Below are 21,401 nucleotides of genomic sequence, written 5' to 3'. Positions count from 1 at the left end.
GTTAAGAGTACTAACCGACCCCTTTCCAAAACCAAAAGTTTTAACACTTCATTCTCAATATATACAATGTATACATTAGATATGATTGAAAAAATTGCTGGGAAAGAGAGAGAGATGGAATGATTAACGTCTATTTCGAATGAGGAAATCTTTTGGCCCTCCCTCTTAAAATTATTTTCTGGTTGCGCCATTGCTTCTGCCTCTTTTATCCCAGACACTTCCCTCTATGAGCCCATGCTCCCCCTTGTTTTATCAAGTTCCTATGCCACTGATTGCGACTATTTAGAGATTCCAAACCTACCCTGCCATTGTTTAAAAAAAAAAAAAAAAAAAGATAGGTTTCTATTTAGTTTTAAATGACAAATGGGAGAAAAGCAGCAGTTTGAAGTTCAGGATTACTTTTAATGTACCAGTCTATCTTTAGTATTTGATCCCTGAAAAGTTTTAAGGCTGGGATATAAGTCAGGATTTTATTTCTTTGTTGATTACCAATTTGTATCTGAATAACTTACTTTAGAAAGAGCAATGGAGGGGGGAAGGCGGCACTTGTCAACCTCGCCTAGGATGGCAAAACTACTAGAGCCGGCCCTACTGGGAGTAAGATATAGCATTTGAGTTGCAGTGATACATTTTACAACGCAAACTTTGCAGTCTGTTCAGCTTAAACATCATCACAGCTGCTTCCCAAAAGTTGTCACTTCTCTGAACTTCATTAATTCTAACTTGCAGGCGATATTCAGACTACAGTATTTGTTTCAATATACAGATAAATTCTCGTCATCTTCACTGCCCAATTAAATAAATGAAGCTGTTTGATTTGACTTAGCCCAATTTGACAAAATTTAGCCCCCTACAAATATGACTACTGTCGCGTTCAATACAAAATGGTGAAAATATTCTAATTTCATCCATGTCAGTTGAAAATCCAGTCTTAAAAAAAAGCACTAGTTTGATTGATACACATTATTTTTGATTGAGCTCTACAGCAACCAGAACATTTTTTCACTTTTCATAGCTAAGACAATTCCATTTTCAGATCAGTTATGCTAGTATTTTAAAATGTCCCATGGAGCATATTTTTGTCATGATGCAGTAACTTACTTCCATAAGGGAGCAAATTGTTTTATCTTTTAACCATGCACAACTTGTAAATGTGATAATTGGTTAATGAGACTTTAAATTGCATCTTGAGAACCTTTTCCATAATTTTGGGCAAAGTTTACTTGTTGTATAATTCCAGTGTCTTTGATATTACTTTTTATCTAATGAGAAAAAATTTGACTGAGGTATTTTCACAAAACAGAGTAGTTATGGACAACTGATTATTTACTTCCCTTAAAGCTATTTTACTCCTTTGAAATGTTTCAAGAATTAAATAAAAGTAACTCACTTAACCAAAAAATCGAAATACAAGCATAAAATTTGAAACTGTCATGTTATAAGATTTTCAGATATTTAAAAAAAAACTACAATGCTAATTTGTTAGGAAATAAAATGGTTTAATCTTCTATTTCATTTAGAAAATCTTAAAAGCTATTTTGAATGCTATTACCATCTGTCCCAATGATTTTGTCAAACCCATCAAATGTTTGTCACACCAAACTTTCCCAGAGCATAAATAGTTGATCAAATTTAAACATTGTACTCCTATTCAAACCTGCAAACATTAGAACTATGGAGAGTTTCATGTTTTTCCATGGCAGAATGCATTTGCTATGGTAACTAAGCATCTTTTTTGTGAAGGGTGTGACAGCGACACCTTATAGCTTGATTTGCTAAAAATCCTGTTAAATATTGTTATGAAAAATTAAGTGTTCCAAAGGATAGACCAATGTCAAATAGTAATACACACACACACATACAAAATTCTCCTGGTTTAAATAGCAATCCTGGGTGAATGAAAATATGTTATATTACGTTAACTTTAGGCCATAAAAAATAATGAAAAAGTAACTTTTATGTAAATTGTCTTTACAATTTCATAAACCTCATGTTATTAGCTTTAATTTGATGTACTACTTGTCGCAATAAAACAATTTTTAAATTCCAACCCTCATGTTCACTTTTTCGTGCAATTACCCTTTTTCAGTTTTAGAATGTTTTGCCAGTACAAAATGTTTGGATCACAAATACTTTTGGTTTGCTGCCACAATGCTAAGACCAATTTTATCTGTTTAGACACTGCATCAATATTGAGTTACAGAAATGAGTTTCACAGTTTGTAAATTTAAGAAGTCTCTCGGAAAGTAATTTTTATACATAAAAGAACCCTGTAGCTTTGATGATTTAAAGTACAAATGCATTAAACAATAGTTCAGTTAAAAATGTTAGGAAGAGAAAAGTGCAAATATAGAAATGAAGAACACTCATTTAAAACAACACAAGTTTACTTTTCCATGTGCAACAAGCATCAACACTACACACTGATCAATGAATTACATCAAGGAAAGAGCACACATTTATCCCTTTCCAATCATTCGCTATTGGACAAAGGTAGAAATGAGGTGCAAAACTGAACATGGAAAAAAGAAAACGGCAGAATAATATATCAAAGTTTCATGATGTATGAGCACATACAAAAATTTATATACACATGTTGAGGTGGATTGCCAATTAAAGCAATACTAATTGGTTTTGATTGTAATGGTAATGATTAATTACAATTTGCATAATACAGAATGAAAAAACATGATGCAGTGCAAAATTCTGACTTTCAGGTACTAATAAAAAAAATCTATTAATTTAAAGTAGAGACGTGCCAAGTACTCAGTAACTACTTGGTACTCGACCAAATTTTGATCAAATACTCGGCCAATACTGAGTAGTTGTAAAATATGGAATATTGTTAAGGCAGATTTTAGATTAATAAAGGAGTGCAACCATAAAATATATTGCAATCATTTAAAATTCAAATTTAAATTTTGAGAAAAATGAAGTTTGCTATGCTTCAATGGAGTAAATCTTTTCAATGTCCGCTAAGTTAATAAAACTTATTAAAAATGGAGCAGTGTAAAAAATATGGCCACCCAATATTTTTTTTAATTAGGCATGAAATTTAGAGGTAAACAATATGGAGGGGGCCCCGTAAAAGTCATTTGTGACGGGCCCCAACATTTCTGTGCACACCCCAGACTAGAACTAAAATAGATAATTTTTTTTTGATTCCAACTTGATTAATCATACTTATTTATTTGTTTATTTTTAATTTTGAAAATTACCTTTATGTAAAACTTTTGACACAAACAAAAATTCTTATTTACATAATTCGTAATTAAATTTTAGTTGGAATTTTGTTTTAAAAACTATTTTATGGACATGGAGGTCTATACTACTATTCCAATAAGTTCGAAATTCATCACGTGTGTCTAGGTGGTTCTTCTTAAAACATAATTGGAACTCGGTACTCGGCCAACGTGCTACTCAGTATGTCTCTAATTTAAAGCAGAACTTTTTTCTTGTCAGCTAAAAAAAGGAACTATTCCCCCAAGCAGTGTCCCTTGAAAATTAATGCAGCACCTCAAACTTGTATCAAATATCATGACTTATGACTTTTACAGAGAACAAAACTGACAAATGCCACTGAAATAGAACAGTTGGAATAGTATCCTATTGTGTGACCCTTTAATTACCAGACTTAAATGCTTTTAAATACCTTTTACTTACTTGTTTGTAACTTAAGATAAGCAAATTATTAAAATAATTCAAGTAGAGTTACTGCTTCTAGCATATGGTAAAAGTTTAAGTAAGAGTTAACTGAAACTATTAATATGCAGTCTAAAGTAATCATAAACATTTCTAAATTAAAATAGCCATAAACTGCCATAGAAGATGAATTGTGCAGAGACACAAAACTTCTTAAAGAATGACATGAGTGATTTATTTTATGAATGACAATGACTTTGAAATGCATTCAAAAATGAATATACAGGATGTTACATCAGAAACTGACAGTTAAAGAGAAGCACTTTAAAAAATACCAAAGCAATGCAATTAGTAGGAAATCTGATACTGAAATATTCTCATAAGATGCAAAATAAATATAAAAAAATTTTCTCTAAGTTTCACATCTAAGCAAAATTTGGATATGGTTCGATAAAGGTTTAATGGTGACTTTCGAAATTTATCTAGTATTGAATAAAAGGAAAAATTATGCAAAAAGCTTTGGCTTTTGAAATGCTCACCTCAGAAATTAGAAAAACAGCATAAAGAACATAGAAAAGCATGAGAGAATGCAAAGAGAAATGGCAAAATCAAAACAAAATTTTTAAGTCTTTACCAGTCTTACAGATGTTCACATGCCATGTTTAATTATTATTTAAGATGTACAATGATCCAAGTTCTTTCTGAATTTTTTCAACAATGTACTGATGATCAGGGAACTTCAGTTTTCGCGGGGGACCTTTCTCCAGTCCAGACCACAAGACGACTTCAGTCCCGTCTCTTTTCACTAACGTACAATCAAAGCTGCCCCTGCGGGGTTTCTCTGGATTGATAGAAAAAGAGACGTCTCCGAAGACGCGCTTGACAGCTACTTGGAGATCAGCAGCATTCTTTCCATAAACACGTCACGACTTGCAATGCTCCAGCACAATTCTCAAATCCTTGGACTTGTCATCCTTTTCCTCTTCCATATCTTCTTCCTCAGACTCTTCTTTGCTAGGACGACTCTTTTTCTTGGGAGGCAACTTTGCGTCCTCGTCCTCCTCAGATTCAGAATCTTTGTTCTTTTTAACTGCCTTTTTTCGTTTCCCTTCATCGTTGGCAGGCTCTTTTGAAACCTTCTTTTTGCCACGCGCCTTGCTCTTTTCTTCTTCTTCGTCCTCAGATTCAGAAAGGTCTACAGTTTCCGGTTCTTTGTCAGAATCATCACTCTCTGCATAACTTTTTTTTGTCTGCTTTCGGGGAGAAGATTTCACTGCAGCTTTAGGTTTCTTTGTTTCCTTGGCTTTACGTCCGCGTTTCTTCTTATTTTCCAAGCTACTCTCACTATCAGAATCGTGCACAGATTTTATGTCCTCTTCAGATTCAGAATCTTCTGTATACTTGGGAGCAGCCTTACGGGCACGTCCTCCTCGGCGTGTGGGCTCTCCTTTACTCTTCTTTGCAGGCTTTGCTTTTGCACCTTTCTTGACAGAACCCTTAGGACGACCACGCCTTTCCTTTTTAGGACTCTTTTCTTTCTCCACCTGGAAATCCTCATCACTTTCAGCATCAGACTTGTTCTTTTCTTCCTCCTCAGAATCTGAATCCTCAGTATATTTAGGAGCAGCCTTTTGTCGCCTTGATGGAGTTGCCGATTTCTTTTTTTTCTGACTGTCATCACTTTCAGCCATAAAATCTTCATCTTCAGATTTTGCTTTGCGTCCTTTCTTCTCTTCTTTTTCAGAATCTGAGTTTTCTGCATAGCTGGTTGCTTGCTTCTTTGGCCGTCCACGTCTCTCTGTTTTCTTTTCACTTGCTGGTTTTTTTGCTGCTGGCTTTTTAGATTTTTTCTCCTTCAGCTCAACTTCTGAATCTTCTTCTTCTTCTGATTTCACAGCTTGATCCTTCTTTTTCTTTGATTCTGCTTTATCATTCGATTCTTGCTTCTTAGATTTCTTTTTGTCAGTGCTCTCAGCTTCAGAGTCTTCATCCTCGGACTTTTCTTGCGCTTTTGCTTTCTTAGATTCTGATTTTTTATTAGAGTCATCACCGGCAGACGATTTTGAAGATTCTTGTTTCTTTGATTTTTTCTTGTCTTTGCTTTCGGCAGCAGAATCTTCTTCATCTTCTGATTTGGAAACAGCATTTTTCTTAGGAGATTTCTTTACAGAATCGTCTGAGTATTCTTCTTCACTGCTTAAATCATTAGTATTGTTTTTTCCTTTGCCATTGTTTCTTTCACCTCCAGATTCGACATCTTCCTCCGAGTCGAACTCGTCATCTGGTTTAGGGTTAGTTTTGCCGAGCTTTTTCTTCAAACTTTCTTTGTGGTTCTCGACGTCGCTGTCTACGGCATTTTCGGCCTTTTTAGTTGAAACTGATCGTTTACCAGCCATTTTATTGAAAAATAAATTATCAAATGAAATTAATTTGGACTTTTTCGAATACAACCGGTATTTGATTTCTCAATTGGCGTTTGAAGGAAAGCGTTTAACCGGTTCAAACAGGTAATAGAAGTAAAATTGTTGCCAGATTCTCACTCTAATAAAGAAATGAAATGGTAAACTGTAACAGAGATTTATTTTGAAATTAATTTTGTCAAAATGCGTTGTGAAAACTATTTGTTGAGGTACAGCTTATGCTTGATTAAATTTAAAAAATATTGATTGTTTTTACGCTAACGAAATAAGCATTTCATGAAAATATTTTCACCAGGCTTGAAACTTCTCAACAAAACAGCGCATGGTCTGTGTTTTGTTTAAACATGGCGGACATTCACGAAAATAATCCTTCATTCACTATTTCACTGATGGTAATTCTAATAAAGCATCATCACTTTCATTAATTTTGTGTTTTTTTTATAAAACACTAATTTATGCATTACTTTCTTTCTTAGTTTCTCTTAGCTTTGTTTCCCTTGTGCTTGGACATTGATTTTATCGCTGTAGGTGCAATAGAGTATAAGAATCCACTGGGCATTAGAAAAGGATGGAGGGCTTGAAAGTGTTAAATTCTGGTTTTAGCCGTTGCCCGGTTTTGCAACGCAGTTAAAGACTTTGTACTACGTTATGAGATAGCATGTTTTTATTTTTTAGAAATAAACTTTAGAGAAATGGTTTTGAAATTCGCTAATTCTGGGAAAGTTCAAAATACAGTAGGTGCCGCTTAATGTGATCATTCGCTTAATGTTATCAGAATCACGAAGTCTAGAGACACTTGAATACTAACATGTGTTAAAAAAGACCGATATCCTAATCAGTGTCTTCTTTTATTGTTATCGTTTTTTCATAAACTTTTAAATCGTATTCAAATGTGCATGGTTGCAGGTGGTAAGCTCCTCCCACTTAGAATTAATGTAGATTCTGGAAGGAAGAGCGCCATGATTAAACTGTCAGGTAGAAAATTAACATTTTAAAATGCTTCGACAATTTACCCATGCTGAGAGTCAAAGATTTCTGATACCATTGCGACTAAAAAGCGACTATGGCAACTATTTTAGCTTAAATTAAGCCAAAAATGACTATTTTTTAAAAAAAAGCTGGTACTATTTCAGCATAAAAATGACTAAAATGTAAAAAAAAAAGGAAATGAACAAAAGAATAAGTGAATGATTGAAACAGCTCTTTTGCATGCATCTATTTAGATCAGGGATTCTTAACCACTGGTCCATGGGATCTGCCACCAGTTCATAGAAACATTTGACCGGTTCAAAATAAAAATCTCCAAGTTTAAAAGATGGTTTCTCAGCAGACAATTGGGTCATATATACATCATGTCATATTGTAAAAAGTGGCCAAAAATATGCTTTGTTTCATGGGTATAAAGAATAGTAAGGATGAGATAAGTTACTTCCTTTAAGACAGAAAAGTGGCTGATTAGTACTTTGAAGAAAAAAAAATTATTTTTTGAGACATTTCAAAAATGTAATTACCGGCTGTAATTTTTTCATTGTTTTATAATCAAAACAGCTCATTTACATGCATCTGTCTAGATCAGGGATTCTTAACCACTGGTCTTTTGACATTCTTGAACCATTTTCTCTAAACATTTGACCAGAAACAGAAACAAATTACAGAACAAATTTCTGTAACTTTATGGAACTGTACTTTGACTGTAATCATAGTATTTGAAAAGAAGTTCTTGTATTTTTGTATCTTTTAAAATAAAATGCAAGACTTAAACTTGCAACACCAAGCCTTTAAACTAACCTAGACCTAGCAGCTAGACTGTATACTAAATTTATTTGTGTCTTTCTAAAAGTCAGGTGCTGCTGCTGGACTTGCAGTGGACTTGTCCCTGTTCCCACTTGACACCATGAAAACACGTCTGCAAAGTGAGCATGGATTTTGGAAGTCAGGCGGGTTCCGAAACATGTACTCTGGGATTGGGTCAGTTGTTGTAGGATCTGCTCCAGGAGGTGAAGTTCTTCATATTTTATTCTCTAATTCTATGATTATTGTTATTACAGTATGGAACCATATATTCAGAATAGTTGTGTCTGAATGACTAGTTGCTGATTGATTCAAGGTATTGGTCATGCACTGTAAATATTTGACTCTATTTTTGTAATTCAAAGCTATATGTCATTAGAATAGTTAGATTAAATGTCTGAGGCAATCAACCAATATTTATGTTTAAAATGCAAACATGTTTCAGAGGCAATAGCCTCATTTCTCAGTACAAAGCAGACAAGTGGGATGGAACACGGTCATTGAAGAGTTTAAATGCTGAAGGGGGGAACCAATCGGATCTCTCAGCGAGTGCTGAGGCATGATTTGACATATTAGAATATGTAAATTTGAACCCATCAATTAAGATTGGGGAGATATGCAGAACTGCTAAAGCCTCATTGCAATGGTTATTTAAATTTTTGTGAATGTAAAAGGCTTCTGGAAAATCTAATTTCCCTACATTTGTAGGTTTGCAAATAATCTTGGCCTCCAAAGAAACAAAATGATGCCCCGTTTCCCAACAATGTTTAGCAATCGAAGATTTGTTCAGTTCTTGTGATTTAATGTGGTTTTCATGCAGGGGTGCCGGCTTGGAAAAATTTTTGGGCGGGCCGGATGTCACCGGGGTCTAGGAAGTATGTAAAAGAACGCACCCCCCCCCCCCAAAATCAGACTTTTGTCCCTTCAAAATGCAAACTTATGTGTTTTCTGGTGCGTATACAAACAAACAATATATGACATGGCATTTTCTAAGTAAAACAATCTAAAAATTGGTACACAAATTTTCTGCTTCAACTAGATCATGTCACTTGCCTTAAGTGAGGAACAATTTTACAGTTCCATTTTTTTGGGGAGCCGTGAAGTGCCATAGCTAGGTTACAGCAGTATACAAGGTAGTGCACTTGACTTGCATGGAAAGGAACTCCCAGTGGCACCGATTTATAACAACTATTGGGGGAGAGTGCCATAACGAGGGCCTTGCCAGCGGAAATTTTCTAAATTTGAGATAAAAAAAATAGTGAGTTTTAAAGCTTTTTAAGCATTTTAGTCATATGATCAACATTAGAACCTCAAAAATTCAACTCTAGGTAAATCGACACTCTGAGAAACTCGACAAGCCGATAAATTTTTTGGCTTTGAAAAAAAAAATGCATGGTATTTTTGTAAAAAGCTAATTTAATTTACAGTAATAACTATGCTTTTAGTCTATTACAAAGCAGTGAATAGATAGCTCCGAAAAGATTGAAATGATATTTAAATAAATCTAAACTATCATTAAAAGAATAAAGCATAAAAGATTGCTGTCGCACTGATTACTATAAGTGAAATAACTAATTTAAGCTTGCTTTGAATAAGGCTCAGAGTTCATTAAATAAAAATAATGTCTCAAAATTAATGCTTTAGTAGGGTTAAAAAGTTAATAGAGATTACTTTATTAACTCTAATAACTGAAGAAAACTAACAGGGCTTCCATTTAATGTACAATTCAAGCCCTGATATATTTTTTCCAGATCAGCAACATTTAGATGAGAGCGCCGCCGGTGACAGACTTCACCTGAAGGTTCGCGCACTGCGAAAAATTCTATGAGTGCTCTCAGCACCGTAACACTATCATTATTCACACCACTCGTTTTCAATTAACCTGTTTACTACCGCAATAGTTATTTTTTTCAATTCATTGCTGAATGTATTTTGCAATGTAACTATCTTCAAACAAGGAAAGTAAAAAATACCAACATAATTTGTGATTTTAGAAATCATAATATGGCAAATAATGTTCTTAAATTATTGAGGGGGCTCTGCCCCCCAAAACAAACTATTGAGGGGGCTGGGGTCCCCTCAAGCCCTATGGAGTCGGCGCCACTGTTTTCATGTTCCTTTAAACAAAACTTGAGTCATCGCCTTGTCTGTCCCATGTATCTAATTTTACATTGGCAATTAATTTGATAGATGCCCCGCTAATCGAGTGGTTGGATTGGGTCTTCAGTTTGGTAAAAGAAAATTTAGGAACTAATGTCATGTACCCCCCCCCCCCTCCTGGCAGCTTTTTCCTGTTGGCGCCAAAAAAGCATCCCCAAGAAAACAATGTATGACGACTTATGTCATACATCGTTCTTGCGAAAGAGACGTACCGAGTAGCACTTTGACCGAGTACCAAGTTCCAATTATGTTTTAAGAAGAACCACAACACACGTGACGAATTTTGAACTCATTGAAATAGTAGTACAGACCTCCATGGCCAAATAATATTTTTTTAAACAAAATTCCAGCTGAAATTTAATTACGCATTATTAAAAAGTATTTGTTTGTGTCAATAATTTTACTAAAAAGTTATTTCTTAAACAAAAGATAAATATATAAAAGGAATGATTAATCAAGTTCTAATTGAAACAAATTATATCAATCTATACTTCTAGTCCACTGAACATAAATAATTTTTAAAAGCAAATAGAACAACATTAAAAGCACAAAGATGCAGGAGCACTGCAGACACATGTTTCTTCATTACAAGGAACACCTTTATCAGTGCATAAAATGTGAGCTGATGAATGTAAAAAAATCCGACTTTTTTACAATGTCTTTAAATCCATAAGCTCACATTTTGTGCGTTGAAAAAAGCATTCCTTGTAATGCCAAAATACGTGTCTGCAATGTTTTTGCACATTTGTGCTTTTAACGTTTTATTTTTTAAGAAAAGGTATTTTTGTGCTTCAAAAATCCATTTAAAAATATAAAAATTTCATATTTTCTGTACTTACCTTTTTTGTCCCACTTTCAACAACTAATTTCATTAACTTTGGGACATTAAAGTATAAGATTTACTCCATTGAAGCATAACAAACTTCATTATTGTCAAATTTTGAATTTGTCTTTTAAATTTGAATTGTAAATGATTGCAGTATATTATAGTTTGGTAAGACCTCATTTGGAGTATGCTGTTCAGTTTTGGTCTCCTTACCTTAAGAAAGACATTAACGTATTGGAAAGGGTTCAAAGGCGGGCTACAAGTCTAATAAATGGACTTTCTCACTTAAACTATAATTCCTGGCTTAGAAGGCTAAAAATGTAGTCTTAAGCAAAGAAGAGACCGAGGGGACATGATTCAGTTGTTTAAATTTATTAAAATGAAAAATGTTACGGGGCTGAAGTTTAGCACTGAAAACAGGACAAGGGGTCATTGTTTTAAGCTATTTAAATCTCAGGCTAACATGGATGTTAGGAAATTATGGAATTATTATTTTAGCAGGGTAGTGGAACCTTGGAACAGTTTATCAGAAGAGGTGGTAATGAGCAAGGGAGTAGATAGTTTTAAGAGGGCCATTGATCTTCACTGGGGATTGTGAATTGACTAGGACCAGTCTAGCTGGGCCCAGAGCCTGTTGCTGGTCGTCACTTTTGTATTTGTATATGTTTGCACTTTTTTATTAATTGAAAATCTACTTTGAACAATATTCAATTTTTTACAACTACTCGGGATTGGCCAAGTACCTGATCAAAATTTGGCCGAGTACCGGCGGAGACCAAGTTCGAAAACTTTCCTAGAGAGTGATTCTCATTGAAGCCCTCCTCCTACCTTGAAATTGAAACAAAGATTTTCTTTCTAGGACCTCAATTTTGAAATTATTTCCCGAGAGTGGCCCCGATTGCAGCTCTTCTCCAACATTATTAAAATCGTCCAAAGTTTTGTTTTTGCGACTTCAATTTCGAAAAAAACTGCGGATGAGAGTTACCGAACCCTATTCCTTCTCCTAATTGCATATTTAAGTTTTCAATTTCAAAACCTTTCTGGGGAAGAACGGTTAAACCTCATCTATGTCCGTTTTTGTTTTCAGTTTCGAAAAGTTTCCTTGCAAGAGTCACCAATTGCCCTGCATCAAGAAAAAAAAAAGGATTGTTAAAAGTTGAGCTGTAGAACTTCAATTTCATGAGGGCTCTCCTGACTTCCACCATTCCCTAGCATCATTAGTAAAAGATTGTCCAAAATTTCATTTTAAAAGCTAATTTCTACGGGAGGAATGAGTTCCCGAACTCATCCCTTTCTTGAACATCATCAAATACCACATACAATTACGAATGTAGGACTTCAGTTAGGAAAACTTTCCTGGGTGAGTTTCGAATGCCATTACTTCCCGTTAATTAGCCTTAGATGATCTGAAATTGCATTTCTGACGCTTCTATTTCAAAAGAATTCCGAGGGAGCACCCCAAACCGATCTCCTTTGAACTTTATGGAAGGAAAATGAAGAAAGAAACTCATTCCTCATTTTGTCAAACGGGGGAGGGGGGAGCACGAAAACTTCAAGTGTCAATGCACACAACTACACCTGTGGTAGTGGCCGAGGAGGGGGGGATGCGATTTTGATAGAGTTTAGATATGTAAGGTGGGGCGTAATCTCTAAGTTTGGCCTTGGGCGTAAATAGATGTTAATCCGACCATGGATGTCAAACATGTGTTTTGCTGGAAATTGCATGCCTTGTTTCAGATTTCACTTTTTTTTGCATCCTACAAATATTTCAATCATTTTTATTGTTGGAATTTATTCATTATGTCAATAGTATTTTTATTTCTTAAACATATTTTAGAAAAAATGTAAAAGACAGTCAAAAAAATGTGGTCTAACTCCCAGTCTTTTCAATTTTATTGAAACTTGGTATGGTTACTTTTTTTTATATATATTTATGAAAGCGTTGAAAATATTTATAGTGAAGCTCTAATGGTATCGGCTTCACAGCCTGTAAAATGTTTTGAAATTTCATGATTGAATGAAACAACTTCAAGTCGTTCTTTTGATTCTGAAATAGTGTTATGAAATTTTTTAAACCAGATTTTGAGTTCCTATGCAAGGAAAAAGGATAACCAATTATCTATCTATCTATCTATCTTCATAATCTACATATATATATATATATATATATATAATAATTATAATAAAAGTGAAAAATATTGAAAAGACCATACCAAAAGCCCATTGATGCGGAACGCAGCAAAACCAAAAAGCCAAGTAAATATAATCCATGCAATCCGTGGTTAGACAGTATCAAAATATTTGGATATCTTTCAAAGTATTGGATATTTTCGAAAATATGATGATCTTTTCGAACCTTGATTAGGGGCCTCCACTCCTTCGTTGCCCCGGGGACTCCACACTTCCAAATCCGGCCCTGTAGAAGATTCATTATGTTTGGAAGAATTATAAGTGGTGGTTTTTTCAAGTTCATTTTTCAAAATATTAGCATATAATTTTTTTGCAGCAGATAGAATAATTAGAACTGGCTTTATCAACAACTGTAAAGACATGGGATTTATTAAATTCATTAATGGTATTATTTTCATCAACGGAGAGATGGAAGTGTGAAGATTCTATGTTGACAATATCAGGTAAACGTGATTTCAATTCAATTAAAAAGTGATGTCTGTATTCAAGAAATGCATTAAGTGGAACATTCAACCTATAGGAGATTTTTCTTAAAAAATACTCAAGTTCAAAGGCAAGCTTATTATAAGCTTTCAAAAAATTAATATGAAAATTAGGCTGATATTTAGTACCCAAACTAAAAAGTTTAATGAGTTTTTTGTTTTGTAAAAAAATTTAAATCACTGATCAGAACATGACCAAGATCAGAATTGTAGAAGATTTAACTTGATAATTAGCACAGTTGTAATCTAAGTCCAAATAATTATCAAAGTTTTTAGCTATTTCTTGATAGTTTAGAATTTTTTTCGAGAAAGGAGCGTTGAATTTATAATTAAAGACAATTTGTAGATCATTGATAGGAATAAAATCCAAAAGCTTACTGTGTAGTTTTGAAAAGTTTAAATAATCAAAGGATTTTTGCAAAAAACTAAAAGTACAATAATAGGTTTGATTTTGTTGAATTGAACCAACTTTGTAGATCGACAACAAAGAAATTCAAAGTGTGGATTTTTTGGAAGGTAATTTGGAAGGAAATTTTTAATTTTTTTCAGAAATTTAAGTTTAGACTAAAAAGAAATTTCCTTACTTTTTCTGTGTTATGAGAATGACAAAAAGAATTTTCTAGCTTATCTAGAATTTCTATAGGCAAAAAAAATGCAGGAACGAGGAGGGGATTTTCCTGATCCTCTTTTAAAACGAGAAGTACTGGTATTATTTCCAAGTCTAAACTGTGAATAAATACTAAGATTTTTCGATGAATTATGGTATGTTGAATATAAATTATTATCTAGCGAAGAATTTAACCCATAAGGGAAAATAGATTTGAATTGCAGAATAAAATGAGATTCTAGTGAAAGTCTCTTCTCCAGAGAGTGTTCAAAACCTAGAATTGAAATTGAAATACACTGTACTCCCAATTATCCATGCTAATTAATGCAAAACTGTACATGGATAATCGAAAAGCACGGATAATTTGAAAATGACCAAGCATGCAGAAAAGTGTGTGTTAGGAGGCTATATAAGTAAAGTACACGGTGGTAGAAGAAATACTTCAGGTTTAAGTACAATACTCTATTAATACAAACGTAATACATTAGTACTATTAATGAAACATGTAATAAAATTTTGCATAATTTTTAGCTTTAATTAATTTAAATTTTTGGCTGCACGGATAACCCGCAAACCGGATAATCTGCACCCAATTAATCGGGAGTACAGTGTATTGTCAAAACTATGAATTTGAAAATTCTGAAGCTCTTTATCTTCTTTGTTTTTGAACAAAAGTATATCACGTCTATAATTGTTGATATGAATATTTAGTGAATTCCTAATCTGTCCAATATCACAGAGCAGAGCCGTGTCCAAGGGGAGGGTTTTAGGGGTTAAACCCCTCCCATTGGGGAAAAAAATAATGAGAAAATAAATGAAGAATTGTGCATGTTTAACAATTAGCTTTAATGTTAAAATTTGTGTACAGAACTTTTTTAAAGAAAGCATTCTCTTTGAAGTTGCCTAGCAACTTGCGACTGTCTTCTTTTAATCAACTAAAATCATATTTTGAAAAAACAGAGATGGAGGAACGGTTGAATAAGCTGTGAATACACGTTTAATATTGCTTCTCATAAAGGGTTTTGATCTGGGGGCGTGTCTCAAAAAGCGATGAGTGCTGCCACTCTGTAGATGGGTTTGTTTATGTAATTTACATCTGCATGAAACTCTTCCTATTTAGTTTGCTAAGCTATATCTTAGAATATTAAAACTTGAAAACATATGTCATAAAAGAATTTGAAATTTTTTCAGTGTTTGTTGCAATATATTGCACATTAAACAGATAATAGGTTGGAATCTAAACAAGCGGTAAAATGGATAAATACTGAGGTTTTCTTGCGCAACCAGAAATTTCCTTCTGGGAGGTGGGGTTCATAGCGATCCTTACATGTATGTACAATACAACCTCATTTATCCGAACTAGATGGGGCCAAAGGCAATCCTAAAAAACGAAAATCCTGATAATAATCAATAATATTCTTAAATATGCAGACTTATCTTTTATTGCACCAAAAAACAATGCTTTCTAACGAAACTATATCATACCGTTTTTTCTCAATTACTTTATCAGTTATAATTCAGCTGCAATAGCATTGGGCTGACATCCAAAGAGAGAGTATATCATATTGTTTGCTAAATTAGTACTATACTTTATTGTATGTCCGTTGCAGGAATAGTATGCTTGATCGAAATGAAACCGAGTATTTGGCGTATTTAAACTTCCCTTCTCGAAATCATAATTTTAAATGATTATTTACGTAAGTATATTTTTTCTACAAATTTGATCTGGATAAACAGGGGCTGAATAAACGAGGTTCTGCTGTGTATAAAATATATTAATAGAATAGGTAGTATATAACTTAAAATCTAATCTTCTGTGGATTTGAACCATCCCCAATGCCCTCTGAACCGCTAAGCCCCTCATTGTGACCATTAAAAAAATGTTTTGCACCCCCCCTCCCCCCCCAAAAATTTTTTTTTGAAATGACAGGTCTGCAAAAACCCCTCCCTTTATGGAATCCTGGACACGGGCCTGTCACAGAGATTTCAGGAAAGACATTTAATAAGATAAATAAGATGATTTAGGGGGGGGGGGAGCTTACACATCAATCCATTAATTTCTGGCTTAAAATATATTTTAAACTTTGGTTGTCAAAAGTTTTGTTTCATTGAAAGATGTTACTTTGAGTGGGTAGAAGTACATTTTTGTCTCTCTTTGGGGTTTTGAAGAACTCTTTGGGTTTTTGGAGAAATCATGGATGCCATTTAGTGGTGCTTTAGTTTTGCTAGTCCCTAGTAATTGGCACATGTGTTTATATAGTGACTAATGTGTTGTGCAATGTGTTGCTAGTTTGATTTCTGATACTTTTGTAGCAACAATATTATATATGTTCTACTATTGATTTGATTACTCCAGAATCTACTGTTACTCTTTTAAAAGAATTAATAGGAAACAAAAATGTTTGGCCCTCACAGTCGGATATTGTGTGACTGTAGAGAACTGTTCCATCTCTTATGGTCCCTTTGAACCATTGGGTTAATGTTCCTTTTTATGTGAAAACAGCTGTAATTTGTAAAATCAAAACTGCATGCCGACTGATGAAACAGCAATGGTCTCGATATTTTTTTCTATGTAGCATTACAAATTTTGATTTCTCTAAAATACGTTTTTATCGTCAAGATATGTGATTTGGCATTAATTTATGTAAAATCACCTACTTTAAATTAACATTAGTTATGTTTATTATGATGATGAAATTTTTATGCAATCTAAAATAAAAATAAAGTGATTTTCCAGTTTGATTAACATATGCCAATCACTGGATCATAAGGTGTCATACATTGGGGTATAAGGTGCCAATTACTGGTGATTTTAGTAACTTTTTATGCATGTATTTTTATAAAAATATCTATCAAATATTTTTGCTTTTAATGAACTAAATAGATGCACAGACGTGCATTCTTTGACAAAAAAATATTTACAAGTAAATAGTTCTTTTCTAATTAATGAAAACAGGTAAGTTTAAGGACAAACACTTAAAGTGCCAATTATTGGGGCTGCTACTCTATATTTGATGACAAGGAGAAATGTTTGGAATTTCTTTTAAAATTTAAGTTTTAAAAACCAAATTTTTTGTAATCTTTAATTATGTAAAGAGGACAGTTGACACTCCTCTAAAATTGTTTTTGATTTTAAAATCCTAAAAATCCATTTCTTGGCTAGTTTTGATGAAGTAGGAGATGGGATGGGGTTCAGGTCTCTTTCTAGGGGGGGGGGACTAGTCCCAAAATTAAGTCCTAAAAGTGCAATTATAGGATATCTTTCAGGATATGGGCCAGGGTTTAGAGAATCTCTCACAGAAATTATTTGAAATTGAAGTTCCAAAAACTGAATTTTTTAGGCACTTTTAGATGACGCTAGAGGGAAATGAATTCGGGACTTTTTGGTGGATATTTGTAGGGATGGAAGTCTTTAAACCAAAATGAAAGATAATCTTAGAAGGTTTTGTGGGATCAAATACTCTGGTATAGGGGGGGGGGGGGGCTGCAATCCTATAGCTCTTCTCCTGGATTTGCCCCTGCACTCAAGTATCTGTACTACTTTAAAATGCTATTTTCTCCTGTGTATTTTAGTTTTTAAACTATGCAGTGATATATTTTTGTATGTTGGGATCATGGTGCTACCCCATAAGAAATGTTTGGGGGGTCATGACCCACAAGTTAGTAACCCCTAACGTGACGTTACCCAACGGTGTTGCGGGCATGGGTTAAAGGAGTAAAGCATGCGACGAAAGGAGCATGCACTGTTTGTCATATTGGCCCCATTACTGGTCGTTTTCCAGCCCCCTAAGGAACTGGTCCACAAGCACTTGATGCTGTGAACATGCAGATGTTGAATATTAGACTAAAATTTTGAATGAGAGATGTTTTTGCTTTTCCAGCACCGAAAAAAAATTCAGTTAGCACGTTAGCAACATATACTCTGTAAAAAAAAGAAAAAGAAAGAAAACCTTTTTCAGGATTCGCACCCTCTTGAGCCAGGCCCCAGGGATTTTGCCTCTGCTGCCCCCCTCTCGGCGGCCATGTATATGTTTAAGAGTTAAAAGTAATTTTTAATTGCTTCACACTTAGTAATCAGTAAGCTGTTTGGAAAAACCTATTTAATTTAAGAAACCTTAAATACTGTTCCCCCCCCCCCTCCTTTAATTTGTGAGGGAAAAATGTGTTTGAGTTCTGGGAGGCAGGGGAGGGGGCACAAAACCCCTCCCTTAGCTGTGCCACTGACTGCATGACATCTTTGCACTTATTTTCGAGGGTGAAATAGTTTCCTATTCCCTACCTCCTTGCCAAATGTTGACAATGAATCACTTTGTAAATTGGAATAAAGCACATGGCTTACCTTGAAATTAATGTTTTACCTAATTGTCCCTACTGATATTAGAAACTTTTTTGTTCAAAGTCAATGTATAAGTTCTATTTTCAAATTTTTACAGCTGCTGTTTTCTTTTGCACGTATGAGACGATTAAATCTCTGTGTCATTATTCAATGTTCAGTCACACACAAAGTTTGGTGCACATGTTTGCTGCCTCTTGTGGAGAAGTGGTATGTAGCACTTAGATGATTTATTGATTTGTTTCTCTCTCTCTCTCTCTCTATATATATATATATATATCTCTATATATATATATATATATACATATATATACATATAATAAAACAAGATGTTTGTGTGTGTGTGTGTGTTTGTGGCGCGCATCCTGGGAAAACGGTAAGGCCTAGAAAAATGAAATTTGGTACACAGGTGCAGTTTTTGCTGAAAATGTGCACTTCGGGCTTCGATTTTTGATATTTTAATTAGAAAAAAAGTTATTTAATATTTTATATTATTTTTAGCACTTTTTAGTACTTTTGACCTCACAGATGCCAAACCAATCGCGCCAGACAGATATTTTTTGTACTATTGTGTAGAAAATTTAATTTTAAATATGATGAATGAAAAAATTTTGAAGATGGAGCAATTTTTGTATTTTTTATAAATTTTTGAAAAAACCTTTATTTTACATTTTCTTCTGGATTTAGTTTTTTCGAAACCCATCCTGCGACAAGTATTGAACCCTCAATTCTAAAATTTTAGTTGGTAATAGTAAAAACATTCTGTCCCCTTCAGAAGAAAAATGTTTTGAAAAATACGCAATAGTTTTTTTTTTTTGCAATTTTTTTAATGGCAGAACACAACGCGAGCTGTTTGCTTGCCGGCTGAGTTCCGAGCTTACGTCATCACGTGATCCAACTGAAATCGTTTGCCTTCTCTTCACCTTTTTTTTATAGTTTTTTTTTCCTTTTTTTTTTGCAAGCGCTACTTTTTGAACACTACGGGGAACACAGAGCCTTTTTTTTTAGCAGGCTATTTTGAACAAATAAATAAACACGCGATTTTTTGTTTGATCTGTGTTTTTGTTATGGATTGGCGGTTGGTTAGGTAGATACAGAGATAGAGATTGAGTGGACAAAAAATGTTTTTTTTTTTCGAATTAATACTTATATAAATTAAAAAAGATTGTTAATTTCTGTCAGAGGTAGATATGCATACATCGTATAGATAGACAGACGGATAGATAGACCAATATACATGTTGATATAGTAGATGGACAGCAAGAAAGAGACATGCCCGTCATTTGAAAAACTTCAACGGGGTGTCAATGCCCCCCCCCCCACAACACCATGACTATGAAAAAACAGGGGAGGGATACCCCTCCTTTAAAAGTATTCCACACGACGGAACTGGAGATAGGTCTAGAAAATATTTTACTCAAACTACTAATGATATAGATTGATTGATACCGCCACGAAATTTATTTAAGCAGCCGCCGAAGGTGGCAACATTGGTGTAAAAAGGCGAATGATAATATTGATACATAAAGAAAAACATTGATTAATACGGTCGCTAAATTGTCTAAGCAGCCGTCGAAGGCGTCAACCCTAGCGCAAAAAGGCGAATGGCGTAAAATGGCAGACCAGCTGGTTGTTGAAGGCGGCTAATATATATATATATTTATTTATTTATTTAATAGCATTATAAAATTTGAACAAGAAAAAACGTAAAATTGAATAAAAAATGCTGCATGATCAAACAGTTTTTCTAATGCATGAAATACACCGCCAGCTCAGTCGATTCCAGCCGAGGACTGCAGTTTCGTGCTTATTAGCACTCACCAGCCCAGCATAGGAGTGACTGAGCTGGCGGTGTATTTCATGTATTTCTGCTTTAGCCCTGGCTATAGAGCGGTAACTTACTGAGTAATTTTAATCAACTGATGCTATTTTTACTTTAATTACATTTAAATTGATGTCATCTTGTCTTTTTTAAAATGTATTATGAATGGTTTTAAAGAACATTTGTTCTATATTTACAGCAACTTTTGCATTATACAGTAGAACCTCTATTATCCGAACTTCGATTAACCGAGATTTCTGTTAATCGAGCCGATAATGAAATCGACTTTTCAAAAAATAATGTACATATAATAGAATGATGACTTTTCAATTTGAAAATAAAAATATTTTCTGGAAATTTGTGTGTTTTTTTTAAATGCATCTTTCAATATTAAAATTATACTTGGTATTGCTAAAAAAAATTCTATTGACTTTTAAAAACTTACTACAAGTTATTTTCCATTTCAGTTTTTTAACCGCAAAACATTACTTTTTATCTGTTCATCTTTTAAAAATATTCTGTCGTATTTCTAATTAATACAATTTCATAGATCCTAGATCCATCGATCCTAGCACGTTTTAATACAAAGTTTCTATTAATCGAGAATTCCGACGTCCGAGGCACTAGCAGTCCCAATTAACTTGGATGATCGAGGTTCTACTATACTTTAACGAATTTTATTTCTGTATCTGTTGCAACCTTTGTTTCATAATGAGATTACAGTTGGATCTTGACTTACGAGAGAGATGCATTCCAAGACTCTCGCGTAAGTCGAAATTTCGTATTTTGGAAAAGTGTTGTGAATATGACTTTTTTTTTTACGTACCCAATTGTTTTAGACGTTTTAAACACCTTTTAAACTGTTTTAGACCACTTTTTTACTATATATTACCGTTTCGTACATAAAGAGCTGAATTTTTACATTATTTTTAAAAAAACTGTGTTGTTTCAATAATGTCATTTCACTTGTTTTCTCTCTACTAATAAAGAGACAATCTATCTTGGAAATACCAGCTGTTGGAAACCCTATTTTTCTTTCAGTGCAGTTAACAAGATTTCACGTTTCTTCCTGAGCAATTTGAAATAAAATGATTTCTGAATAGTTATTTTTTCTTATTTTGGTATTGT

General features: G+C 33.8%; 2 protein-coding genes across 4 annotated transcripts in view; one reads left to right on the top strand and one right to left on the bottom strand.

Annotated features, from left to right (window-relative positions):
- Positions 1 to 2,369: 2,369 nt before the first annotated feature.
- Positions 2,370 to 6,141, bottom strand: LOC129221202 (ABC transporter F family member 4-like). Its single transcript, XM_054855657.1, has one exon. The coding sequence runs from the start codon at positions 6,036 to 6,038 to the stop codon at positions 4,305 to 4,307; it is 1,734 nt and encodes a 577-aa protein (XP_054711632.1). The 5' UTR covers positions 6,039 to 6,141; the 3' UTR covers positions 2,370 to 4,304.
- Positions 6,142 to 6,388: 247 nt separating this feature from the next.
- Positions 6,389 to 21,401, top strand: part of LOC129232059 (S-adenosylmethionine mitochondrial carrier protein-like) — a 58,606-nt gene continuing 43,593 nt past the window's right edge. For all 3 annotated transcript variants that reach the window (XM_054866305.1, XM_054866313.1, XM_054866298.1), the window contains exons 1-3: positions 6,389 to 6,454; positions 7,903 to 8,059; positions 18,552 to 18,661. In XM_054866305.1, coding sequence (XP_054722280.1) covers positions 6,407 to 6,454; positions 7,903 to 8,059; positions 18,552 to 18,661 — 315 coding nt within the window. In that variant the 5' untranslated portion in view covers positions 6,389 to 6,406. The remainder of the gene's footprint in view (positions 6,455 to 7,902; positions 8,060 to 18,551; positions 18,662 to 21,401) is intronic.

This window comes from Uloborus diversus, chromosome 1 (assembly GCF_026930045.1).
Source record: "Uloborus diversus isolate 005 chromosome 1, Udiv.v.3.1, whole genome shotgun sequence".
Classification (NCBI taxonomy): domain Eukaryota; kingdom Metazoa; phylum Arthropoda; class Arachnida; order Araneae; family Uloboridae; genus Uloborus; species Uloborus diversus.
The sequence above is the reverse complement of the archived record's forward strand: the minus strand, read 5'-3'. Positions and strand labels throughout refer to the sequence as shown.